We start from the raw sequence: 23,174 nt of genomic DNA, 5'->3' as shown, positions 1-23,174 counted from the left end.
ATTGCGGGCCATAGGTTTGGTGTTTATGTGCCCTTGTTTAGCCACAAGATGGCGTAGTAATAATTGGACAGTATTCCATCCGTGTTGAAATAAATGCCCTCGCTGTCAATGAAATAACTATTCCTTAGCAATGAGAATAATGAATAACTATGGGAATATAATTAATGTCCAAGTTCAACCAATGTTTTAGTTATCACAATTATTAATTGCTGCCATTAAAGCTCATTTGAATGAGTAGGGACGTATATAATTGGTATATGAATCACCGTTTCCCAGGCACATTTAAATACCTATATGATTGTATGGGTGTAGGCTTCTTCTGTTTGTCACTCAAAGCATGTAGAAATCCGAATTATTTTAAGATAAGCTTAGCCTACCATATTCGTCCATGGATGGATGTATGTAGCCTATTTTAAATTATGTCTGAGACCACTAACAGGCTAGCGTACTATTAAAATGGTCGGTTGGTCAGTCAACAGTACGCATCTCACCTACTGTTAAGTCTAAACTATCTATACCAGCTGCAATCGGCTTTCTCAATACGCTATACTATAGTACTGGTAGTTGTGCATATATTGCTGTATTTATATTATTTTTGTGTCTATTGTCACGTGTTCTTATTACGCGCTGCAAAATGAATTGCCCCCGCGGATAATAAAGACTACTCTACTCTAAAGAATGATCCAAAATGCACGCGTATGCATTCAGCAACAGCAGCCTACTCAAATGCTCAATTTCTACGGAGGAGCAGTGCGCATCGCACCAGGGTTCGTGAAGGAAAGGAGGCGCCAAGGAAAAGTAGCAGTGGGAATTCGGTCCGTTTTGTGAGGGGGCGGTCGCATGTAGCGTAAATTTTGGTCTAAGGCTTTTGAAAATGCCTATTTCCCTGCAGTAACAAACGACAACGATATAGGCTATAGAAACTTACTGAATAAGAGACGGAGCACATATTAGACTGCGAGCAACAGAACCACGCACATCCTTGATCCTTCCGTTTTGGATTTAAACTACAGGCAAATTAAATTGCTTGACGGATATCACAATATTTTAAAGCTATATGAGGGAACAAACCAAACGATACTGTATCGACATGTGTCGGGGGACAATGAATACAACCGAAGAATACGGCATCAAAGGCAAGTAGGCTATAACTTTCCCCGGTAACCTTCAAAAGTAGCCTAGGCTATCACCCAGCCGGTAGTTGAAGTATGATTATTACAATGAGAGCGGCAACTTCAGACAATTGACGTTGAAACGTTGTAGCAGCTTTTTCTGAGAGGTCTGGAGAGAGAAAGGTTGTATTTGCTGAAGTTCAAGACAAATCAATCACGGTCTGGTTTCCCCTCTCCTATGCCTATTTCAACTGTGGGTTATTTCGGAGATTGTATATTTAGAGGAAATCAAGATTACATTTTCCCGCGGAAACCTTAATCAGTTAATTGATACAGGCAATGTATCAACAGTCAGCACCGAAGGAATTGCAACACCGCTCCATAGTTTCCCCCCCCCCTTCTGCAGCCTGCTATGCCGCGACCGACATAGAACCGTTATTTGCTGGGGGGCGTTTGTAACGTTTTCCCAATATGTGACTTCGAAAGGTATGATATTATACAGGGTAATTGGTCGAATACCATGCAGTTAATTTGGAGTGCGTGTAATACCATTTTGCACGAAATATGTGTAGGCTAAGTTATTGATAGGATAAGCAATGCAGGTAAAATATAATAACGGAAAAATATTGCAAGCATGACGCATGCATTTACTCCTACATAGTATGTGGACCTCTCTTGCATAGCCAAGGATCTTGGCAATCATCAAAATAATTGTTTGCCCAGCGTCGTGCACGTCGAGGAACAGGATTGAGAAAGATGAAATTGCCTCAAGGGTATGTCGATTTCCATGGGGAAATAAAACATTGAAGTAAAACCATTAAAACGCAGAAACTGTCACATGACTTGAATTTTGAGAGTAGACTGTCAAATTCAGATTGCCCATGCAAAGGTTCCTTCTCTCCCTTGGCTGTCTTGGGACCGAAGGCACTTAGCTAATTGTATAGCCTAATATATCTCATATAGAATTCAAACCCATAGATTGATCTTATTCCAATGTTATGTAGTACTGCTTGTGACTTGATGCCAGTGTTTGGCCATACTCCACATTCCTGCCTGGCTAATGGAAGGTGAGGTCTGGTTTGCCTCATTTATAAAGACCATATCAGTGGCCATATGAGCGAGAGAATGATCTTGCCCCGGGCAACTAGAGAGAATGATCTTGCCCCAGGAAGCCAGGCAACTAGAGGGAATGATCTTGCCCCGGGCAACTAGAGAGAATGATCTTGCCCCAAGAAGCCAGGCAACTAGAGAGAATGTTCTTGCCCCAAGAAGCCAGGCAACTAGAGAGAATGATCTTGCCCCAGGAAGCCAGGCAACTAGAGAGAATGATCTTGCCCCAGGAAGCCAGGCAACTAGAGAGAATGATCTTGCCCCAGGAAGCAAGGCAACTAGAGAGAATGATCTTGCCCCAGGAAGCAAGGCAACTAGAGAGAATGATCTTGCCCCAGGAAGCAAGGCAACTAGAGAGAATGATCTTGCCCCAGGAAGCAAGGCAACTAGAGAGAATGATCTTGCCCCAGGAAGCAAGGCAACTAGAGAGAATGATCTTGCCCCAGGAAGCAAGGCAACTAGAGAGAATGTTCTTGCCCCAAGAAGCCAGGCAACTAGAGAGAATGATCTTGCCCCAGGAAGCCAGGCAACTAGAGAGAATGTTCTTGCCCCAAGAAGCCAGGCAACTAGAGAGAATGATCTTGCCCCAAGAAGCCAGGCAACTAGAGAGAATGATCTTGCCCCAAGAAGCCAGGCAACTAGAGAGAATTATCTTGCCCCAAGAAGCCAGGCAACTAGAGAGAATGATCTTGCTCCGGGCAACTAGAGAGAATGATCTTGCTCCGGGCAACGAGAGAGAATGTTCTTGCCCCAGGAAGCCACGCAACTAGAGAGAATGATCTTGCTCCGGGCAACTAGAGAGAATGTTCTTGCCCCAGGAAGCCAGGCAACTAGAGAGAATGTTCTTGCCCCAGGAAGCCAGGCAACTAGAGAGAATGTTCTTGCCCCAGGAAGCCAGGCAACTAGAGAGAATGATCTTGCTCCGGGCAACTAGAGAGAATGATCTTGCTCCGGGCAACTAGAGAGAATGTTCTTGCCCCAGGAAGCCAGGCAACTAGAGAGAATGTTCTTGCCCCAGGAAGCCAGGCAACGAGAGAGAATGTTCTTGCCCCAGGAAGCCACGCAACTAGAGAGAATGATCTTGCTCCGGGCAACTAGAGAGAATGTTCTTGCCCCAGGAAGCCAGGCAACTAGAGAGAATGTTCTTGCCCCAGGAAGCCAGGCAACTAGAGAGAATGTTCTTGCCCCAGGAAGCCAGGCAACTAGAGAGAATGATCTTGCCCCAGGAAGCCAGGCAACTAGAGAGAATGATCTTGCTCCGGGCAACTAGAGAGAATGATCTTGCTCTGGGCAACTAGAGAGAATGTTCTTGCCCCAGGAAGCCAGGCAACTAGAGAGAATGATCTTGCTTCGGGCAACTAGAGAGAATGTTCTTGCCCCAGGAAGCCAGGCAACTAGAGAGAATGTTCTTGCCCCAGGAAGCCAGGCAACGAGAGAGAATGTTCTTGCCCCAGGAAGCCAGGCAACTAGAGAGAATGTTCTTGCCCCAGGAAGCCAGGCAACTAGAGAGAATGTTCTTGCCCCAGGAAGCCAGACAACTATTCTTAGAACTATTTAGGATCAGTACCTGCTGTAATGCTCTCATTTGGACTATAGCTAATGTAATTCAGTATCAGCAGCTTTTAACTATCCAGATGGGATTCAAACCTACAACCCTCTGGTTAGGACAAAGTCTGGTATCCAACCCCTGACGCTGGTCATAGTAGACTCCTTGGTCCTGTACACGGTCAGGTTGTCCAACTGATGTACAACACATTTGACACAATCATTTTTCTGCACATATATGATTGGGCCCTACACAAGCATTGTGGGATATTGTGGTTTCTCAATATGCATACTACTGTGCGCCACACTCTTATGCTCCTAGTGCATTCTCTGAAGACGTTCTCTTGAGTATGTTTTTGTGAGGACGAGAGTGTGGAGAATGCATTAAACATTACATTTGAGAAGCACTCGCATTCCCCTCTACTGCATTACCTTCCACTCGCTTACTGTATTACCTCACGCTGCTCCTCCCCCTACTGTATTACCTCACGCTGCTCCTCCCCCTACTGTATTACGTCATGCTGCTCCTCCCCCTACTGTATTACCCCCCACTCCCCCTACTGTATTACCTCACGCTGCTCCTCCCCCTACTGTATTACCTCCCACTGCACCTCCCCCTACTGTATTACCTCACGCTGCTCCTCCCCCTACTGTATTAGCTCACACTCCCCCTACTGTATTACCTCACGCTGCTCCTCCCCCTACTGTATTACCTCACGCTGCTCCTCCCCCTACTGTATTACCTCACGCTGCTCCTCCCCCTACTGCATTACCTCACGCTGCTCCTCACCCTACTGTATTACCTCACGCTGCTCCTCCCCCTACTGTAATACCTCACGCTGCACCTCCCCATTCACTGAACCTTCTTCCACAATAGAGACAAAACAAGATATACACCAAACAAATGTTTTAATTAATGATAACCAGCTAGCTAGTTAAACAGTCAAAAATGTTTAGTAACACTAATGTTTCGTGGGTAGCTAGCTACCAATTATTCATGGTTAGCTAGCTAGCCAGTTAGCCCTATTGAATTACTATGGACTTACACATTCACTGAACCTTCTTCCAGACAGGACAATGGCAATAGAGATAAAACAAGATATACAAAAAGAAAACATTTTACTTCATATCTATCAGCCAGCTATATGTGAATCATAATAATGTAGCTAACCAGGAAACCTAAAACTAACGGGTAATCAATTCTTCGTGTCTATCTGGCTAGCTAACAGTAGTAATTAGCCCTATTGACTTACTATGGCCTTGTGCACACTACAGTGGGTCTATAGTGAAGGCAGGTTAACATGCCAAAATGAACACAGCATGTATTTATTAACGTAGCGAGATAAAAAATAATGTAGTCCGGCAACATATGAAATGTGAACAGGCAACATTTACTTCTGAAGTCGGAGTGTATTTTCTCTACGCTGCAAGCTCAAATAATGGCCGTCATTGATTTCAAGAAATTTAGCTGCAATTTTCTTTTTTTACGAGGTTTCGTCATATTTCTGTGCAAACTTTCTGTTGAAGCGGTCATAGATGCATGTTTCAAAATATGTACGAACACAGAGTTCGCATTCAAGAAGAGCACAGGTAGGATGCATTTTGATAAACACCCAATGTTTGTGTTTTATCACAAAAGCAACACAGTTGTATCACAACCATTGTGTCAAATGTGTTGTACAGCCTGAGTGTATATGGGCCTTAGTGGATCATTAAAACTTGAATCTGATCATCGTCATCTTTCTAACTGATCTGAATCACTCTCCTTGCGTCCCAACCGGCTCCCTATTCTCTTTACAGTGCACTACTTTTGACCAGAGCGTAGGGATTAGGGTGCCATTCAGGACGCTGTTGCTGTCTAAACCAGCCCTGCATCTCCATTGAGGTCAAATAAGCCAAACAAAATCAGGACGGGATCCAAAGCAGTGTTATAAATGACACAGAGTAGAGAGAACCGTCGTACTCCTGCCAGAGTGCAGTTTGTTATTTCAGACCGGTTGAATTGGCCACATCTAGTCGTTCCTCTTCTGGGGGATGTTTTGTTAGTTTTTCTCTTCTCAATGTTGTTCAAACCCAGTGAATACATCAGAGGGCATGGTGGCCAGGGGCATGGTGGCCAGGGGCATGGTGGCCAGGGGCATGGTGGCCAGGGGCATGGTGGCCAGGGGCATGGTGGCCAGGGGCATGGTGGCCAGGGGCATGGTGGCCAGGGGCATGGTGTGTGGCCAGGGGCATGGTTGTCAGGGGCATGGTGGCCAGGGGCATGGTGGCCAGGGGCATGGTGTGTGGCCAGGGGCATGGTGTGTGGCCAGGGGCATGGTGGCCAGGGGCATGGTGGCCAGGGGCATGGTGGCCAGGGGCATGGTGCGTGGCCAGGGGCATGGTGGCCAGGGGCATGGTGTGTGGCCAGGGGCATAGTGGCCAGGGGCATGGTGGCCAGGGGCATGGTGGCCAGGGGCATGGTGTGTGACCAGGGGCATGGTGTGTGGCCAGGGGCATGGTGTGTGGCCAGGGGCATGGTGTGTGGCCAGGGGCATGGTGTGTGGTCAGGGACATGGTGTGTGGCCAGGGGCATGGTGTGTGGCCAGGGGCATGGTGTGTGGCCAGGGGCATGGTGTGTGGCCAGGGGCATGGTGGTCAGGGGCATGGTGTGTGGCCAGGGGCATGGTGTGTGGCCAGGGGCATGGTGGCCAGGGGCATGGTGTGTGGCCAGGGGCATGGTGTGTGGCCAGGGGCATGGTGTGTGGTCAGGGGCATGGTGGCCAGGGGCATGGTGTGTGGCCAGGGGCATGGTGTGTGGCCAGGGGCATGGTGTGTGGCCAGGGGCATGGTGGCCAGGGGCATGGTGTGTGGTCAGGGGCATGGTGGCCAGGGGCATGGTGTGTGGTCAGGGGCATGGTGTGTGGCCAGGGGCATGGTGTGTGGTCAGGGGCATGGTGTGTGGTCAGGGGCATGGTGTGTGGAGAGGGGCATGGTGGCCAGGGGCATGGTGTGTGGTCAGGGGCATGGTGGCCAGGGGCATGGTGTGTGGCCAGGGGCATGGTGTGTGGTCAGGGGCATGGTGTGTGGTCAGGGGCATGGTGTGTGGAGAGGGGCATGGTGTGTGGCAATTTCCAAATGTCTGAAGGTACCACGTTAATCTGTACAAACAATAGTACGCAAGTATAAACACCATGGGACCACGCAGCCGTCACACCTCTCAGGAAGGAGATGTGTTCTGTCTCCTAGAGATCAACGTACTTTGGTGCAAAAAGTGCAAAACAATCTCAGAACAACAGCAAAGGACCATGTGAAGATGCTGGTGGAAACCGGTACAAAAGTATCTATATCCACTGTAAAAGTCCTATAGTGACATAACCTGAAAGGCCGCTCAGCAAGGAAGAAGCCACTGCTCCAAAACCGCCATAAAAAAGCAAGACTATGGTTTGCAACTGCACATGGGGACAAAGATCGTACTTTTTGGAGAAATGTCCTCTGGTCAGATGAAACAAAAATAGAACTGTTTGGCCATAATGACCATCGTTATGTTTGGAGGAAAAAGGGGGAGTCTTGCAAGCCAAAGAACACCACCCTAACCGTGAAGCACAGGGATGGCAGCATCATGTTGTGGGGTACTTTGCTGCAGGAGGGACTGGTGCACTTCACAAAATAGATGGCAACATGAGGTAGGAAAATTATGTGGATATATTGAAGCAACATCTCAAGTCATCAGTCAGGAAGTTAAAGCTTGGTCGCAAATGGGTCTTACAAATGGACATTGACCCCAAGCATACTTCCAATTTAAAGGCAATGCTACCAAATACTAATTGAGTGTATGTAAACTTCTGACCCACCGGGAATGTGATGAAATAAATAAAAGTTGAAATAAAACATTCTCTCTACTATTATTCTGACATTTAACATTCTTAAAATAAAGTGGTGATCCTAACTGACCTAAAACGGGGCATTGTTACTGGGATTAAATGTTTTGTGAAAACTGAGTTTAAATGTATTTGGTTAAGGTGTATGTAAACTTCCGACCTCAACTGTACACTTACAGTACCAGTCAAAAGTTTGGACACACCTACTCAAAGGTTATTCTTTATTTTTTTATTATTTTCTACATTGTAGAGTAATATTGAAGCCATCAACCATGAAATAACATATGGAATCATGTGGTAACAAAAAAAGTGTTAAACAAATCTAAATGTAGTTTATATTTTAAATTCTTCAAAGTAGCCACCCTTTACCTTGATAACAGCTTTGCACACTCTTGGCATTCTCTCAACCAACTTCACCTGGAATGCTTTTCCAACAGTCTTGAAGGAGTTCCCACATATGCTGAGCACTTGTTGGCTGCTTTTCCTTCACTCTGCAGTCCAACTCATTCCAAACCATCTCAATTGGGTTGAGGTCGGGAGATTGTGGAGGCCAGGTCATCTGATGCAGCACTCCATCACTCACCTTCTTGGTCAAATAGCCCTTACACAGCCTGGAGGTGTGTTGGGTCATTTGTCCTGTTGAAAAACAAATAATAGTCTCACTAAGCGCAAACCATATGGGATGGCGCATCATTGCAGAATGTTTCTTCTTATTGGTTTTCTTTAGTAGTGGTTTCTTTGCAGCAATTCGACCATGAAGGCCTGATTTATGCAGCCTCCTCTGAACAGTTGAGGTTGAGATGTGTCTGTTACTCGAACTCTGTGAAGCATTTATTTGGTCTGCAATCTGAGGAGCAGTTAACTCTAATGAACTTATCCTCTGCAGCAGAGGAAGCTCTTCCTTTCCTGTGGCGGTCCTCATGAGAGCCAGTTTCATCATAGCGATTGATGGTTTTTGCGAAGTTGTATACAACAGCCAATTCTGGGACATAGACATGTCTTATATGGGCAGAAAACTTAAATTCTTGTTCATCTAACCACAGTGTCACGTTTACTGTAGCTATTACAACAAAAAAATACCATGCTATTGTTTGAGGATAGTGCATTACAACAAAACACATCACGGCAGCTGGTTTGATGCATTCACCTCTGAAGGTAAATAATGTACTTACATTCAGTAATCTTGCTCTGATTTTGTCATCCTGATTTGTCATCCAGCCATCTAGATGTGTGAAGGTTAGTGGCTTTTTTGTAGGGAAGCTAATGATCCATCATGTATGACATTCCTGGTAGTGTGTAAACTTACAAAAATGCTATGGTAATAAAACATGTATGTTCTCTATAGTTATGTACTTGAAAATGTTTAAATTGACCAATTCGGTACATTTGTGCAAACTCCTGTCAGACTTGATACAAAATGTTGTGTAGTGATGTAATTCTTCACTGGATCAGTCTGAAACTTTGCACACACACTGCTGCCATCTTGTGGACAACATATAAATTACACCTAAAATCCTATCTCAATGTATGGCCTTTCTCTTGCATTTCATAGAAGATGAAAAAAAGAGAACGCATGTTTTTTTTCTGTGTATTATCTATTACCAGATTTAATGTGTTATTCTCCTACATTAATTTCACATTTCCACAAACTTCTGTGTTTCTTTTCAAATGTTATCAAGAATATCTATATTCTTGCTTCAGGTCCTGAGCTACAGGCAGTTAGATTTGGGTATGTTATTTTAGGCGAACATTTAAAAAAGGGTCCGATCCTTAAGAAGTTTTAATTAAATTAAAATGAATGATGGACTGTCGTTTCTCTTGCTTATTTGAGCTGTTCTTGCCATAGTAGGGACTTGGTCTTATACCCCCCCTAGCTTGTCACAAGACAACTGATTGGCTCAAATGCATTAAGAAGGAAAGAAATTCCACAAATTAACTTTGAAGAATCTCAAATTTAAATTATATTTGTATTTGTTTAATAGTTTTTTTTGGTCACCACATGATTCCATGTGTTATTTCATAGTTTTGATGTCTTTGTTATTATTCTACAATGTAGAAAATATTACAAATGAAGAAAAACCCTTGAATGAGTTGGTGTGTCCAAACTTTTGACTGGTACTGTACACTATGTAAGTATGTGAACACCCCTTCAAATGAGTGGATTTGGATATTTCAGCCACACCCGTTGCTGACTGGTGTATTAAATTGAGCACACAGCCATGCAATCTTCATATAAAAACACTGGCAGTAAACTGGCCTTACTGAAGAGCTCAGTGACTTTCAACCAGGCACCGTCATAGGATGCCACCTTTCCAACAACTCAGTTTGTCAAATTTCTGCCCTGCTAGAGCTGCCTCGGTCAAAGTGCTGTTAATGTGAAGTGGAAACGTCTAAGAGCAACAACGGCTCAGCCGCAAAGTGGTAGGCCACACAAGCTCACATAACAGGACCGCCGAGTGCTGAAGCGCGTCTGTCCTCGGTTGCAACACTCACTACCGAGTTCTAAACATCCTCTGGAAGCAACGTCAGGCCAATAACTGTTTGTCGGGAGCTTCATGATATGGTTTTCCATGGCCGAGCAGCTGCACACAAGCCTAAGATCACCATGCTCAATGCCAAGTATTGGCTGGAGGGATGTAAAGCTTGCTGCCATTGGACTCTGGAGCAGTGGAAACGCGTTCTCTGGAGTGATGAATCACGCTTTACCGTCTGGGTTAGCAGATGCCAGGAGAACGCTACTTGCCCGCGTGCATAGTGTCTACGGTAAAGTTTGGTGGAGGAGAAATAATGTCTGGGGCTGCATTTCATGGTTCAGGCTTGGCCCCTTAGTTCCCGTGAAGGGAAATCTTAATGCTACAGCATACAATGACGTTCTTATTCTGTGCTTCCAACTTTGTGGCAACAGTTTGGGGAAGGCCCTTTCCTATTTCAGCATAACAATGCCCCCGTGCACAAAGCGAGGTCCATACATAAATGAGTTGTCGAGATCGGTGTGGAAGAACTTGACTGGCCTACAGAGAGCCCTGAACTCAACCCCTTCAAACACCTTTGGGATGAATTGGAACGCCAACTGCAAGCAAGGCCCAATCGCTCAACATCAGTGCCTGAACTCACTAATGCTCTTGTGCCTGAATGGAAGCCACCAAGTCAAGCGATGTTCCAACATCAAGTGGAAAGCCTACCCAGAAGAGTGGAGGCTTGTTATAGCAGCAAAGGGGGGGGGACCAACTCCATATTAAAGCCCATGATATTGGAATGAGATGTTCGCCGAGCAGATGTCCATATACTTTTCGTCATGTAGTATATACTGTATGAATAAAGAAGTCCTATGAGAGACCAGTATGGAGCCCATGAAGTTGGGCCATGTTCCATAATTCATTCTAAACCTTATCTAAAGGGCTTTGATGAACTCAAGCCAAACGAGGAGGCCTGTGGCCGCCATCTGTCTGTCTGTGTATGCATATTTACCAAACAGCGAAGAAGAAGAAGACATGCCTTAGCCTTTAGAGAAAGACCGCTAAATTAAAACCTCACATTCATTTAATTGTCTAAATATGTGATGTTGTGTAGTGAAGAAGATACTACTTCCTGTTTTTCTCTTTCTCGTGTGTCATCTGGAGTGATTCTTCCTGTTTTACTCTTTGTCATTTGGAGCGAGACTTCAGGCTACGTTTGATAGTGGACGGGACATATTGATGGTGTGTGCCAAAATAATCAAACTTTATTTGACTTTTTATGTGTTAACGTGCTGTCGTCAGATCAGTTTGGACTAGGGGTAGGGATTTAAGGGTATTGTTGCTTAGCAACTTAATTGCAGTCATGTGTTTGTAACGTTTTTTCCATTTCACCTCACCCTGTTTATGGCCTTGTGGGAACTCACCCTGTTTATGGCCTTGTGGGAACTCACCCTGTTTATGGCCTTGTGGGCTCTCACCCTGTTTATGGCCTTGTGGGCTCTCACCCTGTTTATGGCCTTGTGGGCTCTCACCCTGTTTATGGCCTTGTGGGCTCTCACCCTGTTTATGGCCTTGTGGGCTCTCACCCTGTTTATGGCCTTGTGGGCTCTCACCCTGTTTATGGCCTTGTGGGCTCTCACCCTGTTTATGGCCTTGTGGGCTCTCACCCTGTTTATGGCCTTGTGGGCTCTCACCCTGTTTATGGTCTTGTGGGCTCTCACCCTGTTTATGGCCTTGTGGGCTCTCACCCTGTTTATGGTCTTGTGGGCTCTCACCCTGTTTATGGTCTTGTGGGAACTCACCCTGTTTATGGCCTTGTGGGCTCTCACCCTGTTTATGGCCTTGTGGGCTCTCACCCTGTTTATGGCCTTGTGGGCTCTCACCCTGTTTATGGCCTTGTGGGCTCTCACCCTGTTTATGGCCTTGTGGGCTCTCACCCTGTTTTTATCACCCTGTTTATGGCCTTGTGGGCTCTCACCCTGTTTATGGTCTTGTGGGAACTCACCCTGTTTATGGCCTTGTGGGCTCTCACCCTGTTTATGGCCTTGTGGGCTCTCACCCTGTTTTTATGGCCTTGTGGGCTCTCACCCTGTTTATGGCCTTGTGGGCTCTCACCCTGTTTATGGCCTTGTGGGCTCTCACCCTGTTTATGGCCTTGTGGGCTCTCACCCTGTTTATGGCCTTGTGGGCTCTCACCCTGTTTATGGCCTTGTGGGCTCTCACCCTGTTTATGGTCTTGTGGGCACTCACCCTGTTTATGGTCATGTGGGAACTCACCCTGTTTATGGTCTTGTGGGAACTCACCCTGTTTATGGTCATGTGGGAACTCACCCTGTTTATGGTCATGTGGGAACTCACCCTGTTTATGGTCATGTGGGAACTCACCCTGTTTATGGTCTTGTGGGAACTCACCCTGTTTATGGTCATGTGGGAACTCACCCTGTTTATGGTCATGTGGGAACTCACCCTGTTTATGGTCATGTGGGAACTCACCCTGTTTATGGTCATGTGGGAACTCACCCTGTTTATGGTCATGATTTTTATACATTTGGGAACTCACCCTGTTTACAGGGTGAGGACGTGTTGTCGCATCAGTTAAGTCAAGAAGTTGATTTAAAAAGTGGGCTCACAACCCACTTCAGAAGATTACAAAAAGAGGAAGAAAACAAAGTAGGAAAAAAAAGGTAGTGGGGGAAAAAGGTGAACAATATCAACAACAGTAGAAATAAATGGATAGTCCATAATTAATGTGTCTTCCTAACCCTTGAACCCCCCTTTCCACAGTGTTCCGAGCCGCACCATGAAGACCCAGAAGGCTGGGGATCCCGGGGGCCAGACACCAAGCTCTCCTTCCCCACGCCAACGGATGGCTGGTTTCAGCCTGCGGGGTCGGAAGAAGGACGGCCTGATCCGCGGCGAGCTGCGCATCCACTCCATGCCAGGAGCCTTCCTGGTGCTGGGGGTCATCGTGGTGGTGGTGGGCACGGCCCTGGCAGTGGCTGGGTACTGGCCCTACCGGACCCAGCGTTCCCAGCTGCTAGGAGTTGGACAACAAGGCTCTGGTTCTGTAGACGGGGCAGGAGGAGTTAGAGGTGGGGGTGTCTCTGAACCCCAGTCATCCGGTTGGAACCTGGGGGCTAAGAGCCTCCTGACCACGGCCAGTCTGATCCACAGTGAGCGGATGAAGCTCCTGGGACCAGTCATCATGGGCGTGGGGCTGTTCATCCTCATCTGTGCCAACACGGTGCTGTACGAGAACCGCGACAGAGAGACCCAGATGCTGCTGGCCCAGATGCGAAGCGTCATCTGTTCGGTGTCGGCGGCCGTGCCCTCGGCCGACCTCTCAGACATGTCAGCAGCCAACTCCATGGCCAGACACTACCAGTGGGTGAGCAGTCTGCCTGCCACCCACCTTAACATCCTCTATCTGCAGCAGCTGGCCAGCTCAGAGCCCCTGCTGCAGACAACCAGAGACAGCAGAGAGGAGGAGGAGAGGGCAACTGACTGTATGTACCAGCAGGCCACCGTACAGACGGAGGCTCTACACCACCAGGACTCAGCCTCGACCCCTTCCCTCCACTCCTCCCACTCCAACTCATGTGACTCCAGCAAGATGGGCTTCAACACGGGGAGGGACGGTGGTGGTGGTGGGCCAAGAGTAGGGGGCTTCAGCCCGGACCCCCAGCCCGCTCACCTCTTTAAGCTCAACAACTGTCTGGTGTCAGCCAGCTCCCTGTCCACTCTGGGAGGGGACGACTGGGAGAGGTCGGAGGTCACAGCCACGCTGCCCAGGCGCTCCCACAGTCTGAGCTACAGGACTAACCCAGGCCCTCATGGGCCCCAGACTGTAAAATGCCAACAGGAAGGGGCCATACGACCCTGGGGACCTGGGGCAGACCCAGAGGGAGTGCGGAGTGAGCCCAGCTCAGACGTGTATGTGAACATGGTTGGGTGTGGAGGTGTGGAGCCCCCGGAGCTCACCCCCGTAGAGGAGCAGAGGCACCGCAGCTGGCCCCGGTTAGACCTGGGCTGTGCCCGCAGGTACCTGAAGCTGGACAATAAGGAGGACTCGGTGGACAGACTACTAGACCAGTTGGAGCAGCAGTGTTCTCAGTGGGATAACAGTTTCGGCTCAGGGCCTTTCCAGTGAGAGCCAGTAAAGGTCCCATATCTCAATTAAGGCCCCATATCAGGGTCCTCGGTCTGTTTTTTAAAAGCAGCTTATAAAGAAAGATCCTCATGAATGCTGATATATCCACAACTAGGAGTAGGAGCTTTTTCCATTGGATCATAACTGTGCACTGTTTTCACTGACTCCTGAAACCGAGAAGGGAGGCTATAACAGAAACCGTTCAAGTGGAATCCAGTTGATGTATGAAGCTGATTTCCTCTCTCTCGGGATACACAGTACAGTGTTGAGCGGTTTCCAAATCTGAAGAGACAAACCTTTAGAGACCTTGTTTCTCGGACTTCCCATGGCGTGGATATATAAACACAAGTGTCGGAGGACTGCAGATGAATTGGATCAGCTTGGCAGACATCATTATTTAAGAGGGGAACAATACACATGCTGTCAAATATGAGTTTGAAAGATTTGCCAGTCTGTTTACTGGGTGGCAGTTAGGCTTGGCACTTGGTAGTAATGTGGAGGAATCAATTTGTCTTTCATTGACAAAGCGTTGCTTGTTTTCAGGACACAGCAAGCACATCCGAATGTGGGAGGTACAACCACATTTTTACGAGGGACCGTCTACACTTTGCACTCAATTTAAAAACCAAACAACTGTAACCTGGTGAGCGCAAGATGTGCTAATGACAACAGCTAGTCAAATAAAATATATGTCCGTAGGAGACTAAAACAGGTGCATGATGATAGAGATGTCATGTGTAATCTACATTTACATAGTAGAATAATGGTTGTGTATTGGCTGTGTATCAGAACAAGAGAGAGTCAATAATAGGTTGGTTAACACTATATTTAAATGGTACGTACATAAGGGCTTCATAACACATGAATAAACAGTACATAAGCATTTATTAAGCATTATGTATGGCTTATGAATGTGTAATAAATCCCTTATGTAGGTACCCTTCAACTACTATGCTGTCCGTTTACTGTAGTTCTATTGGTTATTACCGAGGCTGTGTACCAAATGACACCCTACTTCCTATATAGTGCACTACTTTAGACCAGAGCCCTATTCCCTATATAGTGCACTACTTTAGACCAGAGCCCTATTCCCTATATAGTGCACTACTTTAGACCAGAGCCCTGTTCCCTATATAGTGCACTACTTTAGACCAGAGCCCTATTCCCTATATAGTGCACTACTTTAGACCAGAGCCCTATTCCCTATATAGTGCACTACTTTAGACCAGCACTCATAGGGCTCAAAAGTAGTGTTCTGTATAGGGCAGAGGTTTTCCATCCCTGTTCCTGGAGAGATATCCTCATGTAGGTTTTAACTCCATCCCTGTTCCTGGAGAGATATCCTCCTGTAGGTTTTAACTCCAACCCTGTTCCTGGAGAGATACCCTCCTGTAGGTTTAAACTCCAACCCTGTTCCTGGAGAGAGACCCTGCTGTAGGTTTAAACTCCAACCCTGTTCCTGGAGAGAGACCCTCCTGTAGGTTTGAACTCCAACCCTGTTCCTGGAGAGATACCGTCCTGTAGGTTTAAACTCCAACCCTGTTCCCAGAGAGCTATCCTCCTGTAGGTTTTAACTCCAACCCTGTTCCTGGAGAGATACCCTGCTGTAGGTTTAAACTCCAACCCTGTTCCTGGAGAGAGACCCTCCTGTAGGTTTAAACCCCAACCCTGTTTCTGGAGAGAGACCCTGCTGTAGGTTTAAACTCCAACCCTGTTCCTGGAGAGTTACCATCCTGTAGGTTTTAACTCCAACCCTGTTCCTGGAGAGAGACCCTGCTGTAGGTTTAAACTCCAACCCTGTTCCTGGAGAGAGACCCTGCTGTAGGTTTAAACTCCAACCCTGTTCCTGGAGAGTTACCATCCTGTGGGTTTTAACTCCAACCCTGTTCCTGGAGAGAGACCCTCCTGTAGGTTTAAACTCCAACCCTGTTCCCGGAGAGAGATCCTCCTGTAGGTTTAAACTCCAACCCTGTTCCCAGAGAGATCCTCCTGTAGGTTTAAACTCCAACCCTGTTCCCAGAGAGAGATCCTCCTGTAGGTTTAAACCCCAACCCTGTTCCCAGAGAGATCCTCCTGTAGGTTTTAACTCCAACCCTGTTCCTGGAGAGAGACCCTGCTGTAGGTTTTAACTCCAACCCTGTTCCTGGAGAGAGACCCTGCTGTAGGTTTAAACTCCAACCCTGTTCCTGGAGAGAGATCCTCCTGTAGGTTTAAACTCCAACCCTGTTCCCAGAGAGAGATCCTCCTGTAGGTTTAAACTCCAACCCTGTTCCCAGAGAGATCCTCCTGTAGGTTTTAACTCCAACCCTGTTCCTGGAGAGAGACCCTGCTGTAGGTTTTAACTCCAACCCTGTTCCCAGAGAGCTATCCTCCTGTAGGTTCAGGGAATAGGGTGCTATTTGAGACTCAACCCAGGTAACCGACGGTGAGGAAACCCTTCCCTTCCTCATGTCTACCATCCTGTTGATTTTCTCTCTGCCTCATCTCAGAGTGCATCTTGTGTTTGTCCCAAAATGGCACCAAACTCCTTACAGAAGTAGTGTACTGCTTTTGACCAGGGCTCATAGGGCTCTGGTTAAAAGTAGTGTTCAATATAGGTAATAGGGTGCCATTTGGGATGCAGGCTTAGTGTTTATGAAGAGGGGGTCAAACCTTCCTCCGTCCAATACAGGTGAGGGAATGGAGGACAGACCAGTCAGTGCCGACGCTGTCCGTCTCTGATTTAATGGAATGGTCAGTGTTTTTGCATGCAGTTGGGGTGTGTGGGGCTACGTGATTAAGCCATGTTTGGTTCACTAGAGAACAAGATACACCCCCCCCCACACACACACACACACACACACACACACACTGGCTGATGTGGAGAGAAGACTCCACTGTGTTTGCAATGCCACAGTCTCTCTCTCTTTCTCTCTCTTGTCAGTGTTGCCTGTTTTGTATGGCATGTCAGTGTGACAATATGTGTTCTAAATGTACAGTATTAACAAGCAATATCAGTAGGTCTGCCAGAACAATTATTGTCTGTGTCTGGCCCTGTCGACCCACATACCAAGGCAAAGCTTTAAAAAAAAAAATTGCGGAAAAAAATCCTTGTGTTTCGTTTGTTCAACTTGGGGTATTTAAGTGGCATCACTATTTCTGTGCTCAACACTGATGATCCTATTACTCACCAGACAGGGGCGGGGCGTCTCATTGTTCCTCCCAGGTCGAGGATGTAAACCTGGGATGTGACGCAACAGGCCTCCTAGCTGTCCCCAGGCCGGTCCACACAACACCGCAGCCAATCAGCAGGCTTTACCACTACACAACGGATTCAAATGAGACAAATAAATGGAAGTCCGAACAACATTTTGGGATCTCTCGTATCACAATCGACTTTCTCCACTACTATTACTTTAATCTGTGCTAAAGACTTTGACTGAGGACATCCTCGGAGTTAGATAACAGTCACCTACATTTACAAAACCACAAGTTTCTCCTCTGTGTAGATCGGCTCTCACATCATGGCTTCCTGTTGGAGCAGTCCTCCTGGGGGGGGGAGAAATTCCCAAGCCGTAATTATTCTAAGCAGGGCCCCCCCCCCCATTTATTAGATTTTATGGTTCCTTCCGGGCAGGTATGCAGTCTCTCGTGATCTTTTCTCATTTAATTGGTTGTTTACAAGATGGCTTCTGAGATTCTATCAGCTCGTAAAGCTAGCAGGCAAGACCCAGGGCCCTCTCCTGCCAAAATCACAAGGAGGTGGAGGATTACATTTGTGGGAGGGGGTAGGGGGGCATGGGGCTGAGAGTTACATCACCAAAAAGCCAGTGGCAATTGTGTTAGCCCACTTTCCACGTTCTGTTTATCTGCTAAGCTATCTGTCACTCCAGTTGGAAGGATTTATGTTCGGTGCGATGCCAGCGAGAATATTGTGAACCGTCCATAAGATGATTTGTCCGGTGAAGATGCATATAAATTGTCTTCCATTGGCAGAAGGTGCTGCCCCATTACTACCTCTGATGCATTAGCATCTGGCAAGCAGAGATTAACCAGCATATGTCCAAAATGGCACCCTATTCCCTATATAGCACACTACTATAGACCAGAGCCCTGTTCCCTATATAGTGCACTACTTTAGACCAAAGCCCTATTCCCTATATAGTGCACTACTTTAGACCAGAGCCCTATTCCCTATATAGTCCACTACTATAGACCAGAACCTGTTCCCTATATAGTGCACTACTTTAGACCAGAGCCCTATTGCCTATATAGTGCACTACTTTAGACCAGAGCCCTATATAGTACACTACTTTAGACCAGAGCCCTATATAGTACACTACTCTAGACCATAGCCCTATTCCCTATATAGTGCTAGTGTGCACTTGTTTTGACAAGGGCCCATATGGCTCTGGTCAAAAGTAGTGCACTATGTATGGATTAGGGTGCCATTTGGGATGCACACCCAAGTCTCTGGCCATCTGCAGTCAACATGGTGTCAGGGGTTAAAGGTCAAGAGCAATCTGAGGCATCGGTCTTAACTTTTCAGCTGATTAGACGATGCTACTTAAAATGCTCTCCAAAGTCCTCAGTCTTTCTCTCTTTAGTATTAACTAGTTATCATGTTAGACCAAACTACAGCAACTTATGTAACCCTGTGGGTGATCAGGGTTTTGTGATTTAGAAAGAAAGCTGAAATGTGTGGAGGAGTACTTAGAAAGATGGCTGAAATGTTGTAGAGTTGTAGAGTACTATTCTGTTGGAATAATCAGTCACTCGAGTACAGACTTAGTCAACTCGGTATTAACTTAGCTATAACTCGGTATTAACTTTAAGACATTAAATGCTGGTGGGTGGGGAGGACATGTCGCCCAACTCAACCCAACTTTGCAATGTGTGTGAGGGAGTTGAGTAAACGACTTCGAGACGGTTTTAATTGTGTTTTACTGCAGTCACTCCCAGAGGCACAGACTCGTTGGCCTGTACTCAGGAGTCAATGGGATGCAGGTGTGGATGCAACACAATGCTTTCAAGGGATTCTTTTTTCAGTTAAGAACAAATTCTTATTTTCAATGACGGCCTAGGAACAACTGCCTGTTCAGGGGCAGAACGACAGATTTTTACCTTGTCAGCTCGGGGAGTTGAACTTGCAACCTTCCGGTTACTAGTCCACCACTCTAACCACTAGGCTACCCTGCCGCCCCGATACTAATTTACCAAAGGACTGGAGAGACCAACTGAAAGAATGAATGTGAAAATGGAAGAGTTTATGGGGGGAAAGTTTGACACAGACTGCATTGTGTCCCTGAACTAATTCATTTAAAAATAAGTTTTCAGTGAGCATTGCTCTGTGTCCAAAAAAACACCCTGTTCCCTACTTTTGACCAACTGGTGCACTATATGGTGAATATGGTACAATTTGGGACTCAACCCATGCCATTCTACCTATCCGAAAGTACACAAATCTACCCGTCAGATCAGGCTTGAGGGTCTCAGTGGAGAGCTGATGGGGTTTTCTGCCCGTCAGATCAGGCTTGAGGGATTCAGTGGAGAGCTGATGGGGTTTTCTGCCCGTCAGATCAGGCTTGAGGGTCTCAGTGGAGAGCTGATGGGGGTTCTGCCCGTCAGATCAGGCTTGAGGGTCTCAGTGGAGAGCTGATGGGGTTTTCTGCCCGTCAGATCAGGCTTGAGGGATTGAGTGGAGAGCTGATGGGGTTTTCTGCCCGTCAGATCAGGCTTGATGGGGTTTTCTACCCGTCAGATCAGGCTTGAGGGTCTCAGTGGAGAGCTGATGGGGTTTTCTACCCGTCAGATCAGGCTTGAGGGATTCAGTGGAGAGCTGATGGGGTTTTCTGCCCGTCAGATCAGGCTTGAGGGTCTCAGTGGAGAGCTGATGGGGTTTTCTACCCGTCAGATCAGGCTTGAGGGTCTCAGTGGAGAGCTGATGGGGTTTTCTACCCGTCAGATCAGGCTTGAGGGTCTCAGTGGAGAGCTGATGGGGTTTTCTGCCCGTCAGATCAGGCTTGAGGGATTCAGTGGAGAGCTGATGGGGTTTTCTGCCCGTCAGATCAGGCTTGAGGGTCTCAGTGGAGAGCTGATGGGGTTTTCTGCCCGTCAGATCAGGCTTGAGGGTCTCAGTGGAGAGCTGATGGGGTTTTCTGCCCGTCAGATCAGGCTTGAGGGATTCAGTGGAGAGCTGATGGGGTTTTCTGCCCGTCAGATCAGGCTTGAGGGTCTCAGTGGAGAGCTGATGGGGTTTTCTACCCGTCAGATCAGGCTTGAGGGATTCAGTGGAGAGCTGATGGGGTTTTCTGCCCGTCAGATCAGGCTTGAGGGTCTCAGTGGAGAGCTGATGGGGTTTTCTACCCGTCAGATCAGGCTTGAGGGTCTCAGTGGAGAGCTGATGGGGTTTTCTACCCGTCAGATCAGGCTTGAGGGTCTCAGTGGAGAGCTGATGGGGTTTTCTGCCCGTCAGATCAGGCTTGAGGGATTCAGTGGAGAGCTGATGGGGTTTTCTGCCCGTCAGATCAGGCTTGAGGGTCTCAGTGGAGAGCTGATGGGGTTTTCTACCCGTCAGATCAGGCTTGAGGGTCTCAGTGGAGAGCTGATGGGGTTTTCTGCCCGTCAGATCAGGCTTGAGGGTCTCAGTGGAGAGCTGATGGGGTTTTCTGCCCGTCAGATCAGGCTTGAGGGTCTCAGTGGAGAGCTGATGGGGTTTTCTGCCCGTCAGATCAGGCTTGAGGGTCTCAGTGGAGAGCTGATGGGGTTTTCTACCCGTCAGATCAGGCTTGAGGGTCTCAGTGGAGAGCTGATGGGGTTTTCTGCCCGTCAGATCAGGCTTGAGGGTCTCAGTGGAGAGCTGATGGGGTTTTCTGCCCGTCAGATCAGGCTTGAGGGTCTCAGTGGAGAGCTGATGGGGTTTTCTACCCGTCAGATCAGGCTTGAGGGTCTCAGTGGAGAGCTGATGGGGTTTTCTACCCGTCAGATCAGGCTTGAGGGTTTCAGTGGAGAGCTGATGGGGTTTTCTGCCCGTCAGATCAGGCTTGAGGGTTTCAGTGGAGAGCTGATGGGGTTTTCTGCCCGTCAGATCAGGCTTGAGGGTCTCAGTGGAGAGCTGATGGGGTTTTCTACCCGTCAGATCAGGCTTGAGGGTCTCAGTGGAGAGCTGATGGGGTTTTCTACCCGTCAGATCAGGCTTGAGGGTCTCAGTGGAGAGCTGATGGGGTTTTCTACCCGTCAGATCAGGCTTGAGGGTTTCAGTGGAGAGCTGATGGGGTTTTCTGCCCGTCAGATCAGGCTTGAGGGTTTCAGTGGAGAGCTGATGGGGTTTCTGTTCCTGCTGTAAAAAAAACAAATCTTTATTCCTCTCCAGCAGCCACGTCAAGGCACCTGGCTACTTCTAGTGAACCCAGGAGATTTTACAGGCTTTCCAATGAGGTAGAGACGGATTAACGACAATGTGGTGATTTATGGAGAATGTTTGCTTCCAACAATAGAGGTAAACTCTGCAGAGACTCAGTGGATGTCCAAAATAGCACCCTATTCCCTATATAGTGCACTACTTTAAAAGTAGTGCACTATATAGGGAATAGGGTTTAATTTGGGATGCAGATAGAGTATCTAAAAGGCATTACAGCATTATTCAGACATGGTGGGAGATTATCTGCATGTGATTAGCATGCTCAATTACAATATGTTCTGTAGGGCCATTATCTCAGTCTCTACAGTAGCCCAGTGGGGTCTATACGGTAGCCTATTAGGGCCATTATCCCAGTCTCTACGGTAGCTCAGTAGGGACTTTATCCCAGTCTCTACGGTAGCCCAGTGGGGCCATTATCCCAGTCTCTACGGTAGCCCAGTAGGTCCATTATCCCAGTCTCTACGGTAGCCAAGTAGGTCCATTAATCCAGTCTCTACTGTAGCCCAGTAGGTCCATTATCCCAGTCTCTATGGTAGCCCAGTAGGTCCATTATCCCAGTCTCTACGGTAGCCCAGTGGGGCCATTATCCCAGTCTCTACGGTAGCCCAGTAGGTCCATCATCCCAGTCTCTACGGTAGCCCAGTAGGTCCATCATCCCAGTCTCTACGGTAGCCCAGTAGGTCCATCATCCCAGTCTCTACGGTAGCCCAGTGGGGCCATTATCCCAGTCTCTACGGTAGCCCAGAAGGTCCATCATCCCAGTCTCTACGGTAGCCCAGTAGGTCCATCATCCCAGTCTCTACGGTAGCCCAGTAGGTCCATCATCCCAGTCTCTACGGTAGCCCAGTAGGTCCATCATCCCAGTCTCTACGGTAGCCCAGAAGGTCCATCATCCCAGTCTCTACGGTAGTTCATTCTCTGTTATGTGTTTTTAATATGATTTTTTTCCAATTATACAACAGCATGCAGTGAAGCAACGGAGGTAAAGGACTTATATGTTAATATATGGTTGAGTTGTAGTTTCCAGAGCAATTCTTTACACTCACAAATGGATCATGGTTTATTGGTAATAATGAGTCAGATAAATACAGGTTTTAGTATGGATGACAGTCCACAAAGTATTCCACCTTCTTCCCCTTGTTATTCGTAGCAGTGGAAGAACCACTCACAGTGACATTAGGGAGCGGTCAAAATTTACACATTTGTCACTCCGGATGAAAATGGGGGACGGTAATATTTTTACAATTTCAGTTAGAGGAAGGGTTTATAATTGATTAAATGTCATATTGCTCAGGGTTTGAGAATGAGTTACTTATTATGTCCCGATGATGCCCCTCATCCCTGATTCTCTGCTGGGCGTTCGATATCAAGCAAGCATAGTTTGGTCTCAATCAAATCATCCATAACATATATTATAGGTTATTATTATAGGTTATTATTATAGGTTATTATAATGGGTTATTATTATAGGTTATTATTATAGGTTATTTTTATAGGTTATTATTATAGGTTATTATTATAGGTTATTATAGGTTATTATTA

The 23,174-nt window shown here is 47.1% G+C and overlaps 1 protein-coding gene across 1 annotated transcript; it reads left to right on the top strand.

Annotated features, from left to right (window-relative positions):
- Positions 1 to 737: 737 nt before the first annotated feature.
- Positions 738 to 14,240, top strand: LOC118397630 (transmembrane protein 200A). The gene is made up of 2 exons (XM_035792537.2): positions 738 to 1,136; positions 12,868 to 14,240. The coding sequence occupies exon 2, from the start codon at positions 12,884 to 12,886 to the stop codon at positions 14,231 to 14,233; it is 1,350 nt and encodes a 449-aa protein (XP_035648430.2). The 5' UTR covers positions 738 to 1,136; positions 12,868 to 12,883; the 3' UTR covers positions 14,234 to 14,240.
- Positions 14,241 to 23,174: the final 8,934 nt, after the last annotated feature.

The sequence above is a fragment of the Oncorhynchus keta genome, chromosome 19 (assembly GCF_023373465.1).
Source record: "Oncorhynchus keta strain PuntledgeMale-10-30-2019 chromosome 19, Oket_V2, whole genome shotgun sequence".
NCBI lineage: Eukaryota > Metazoa > Chordata > Actinopteri > Salmoniformes > Salmonidae > Oncorhynchus > Oncorhynchus keta.
The sequence above is the reverse complement of the archived record's forward strand: the minus strand, read 5'-3'. Positions and strand labels throughout refer to the sequence as shown.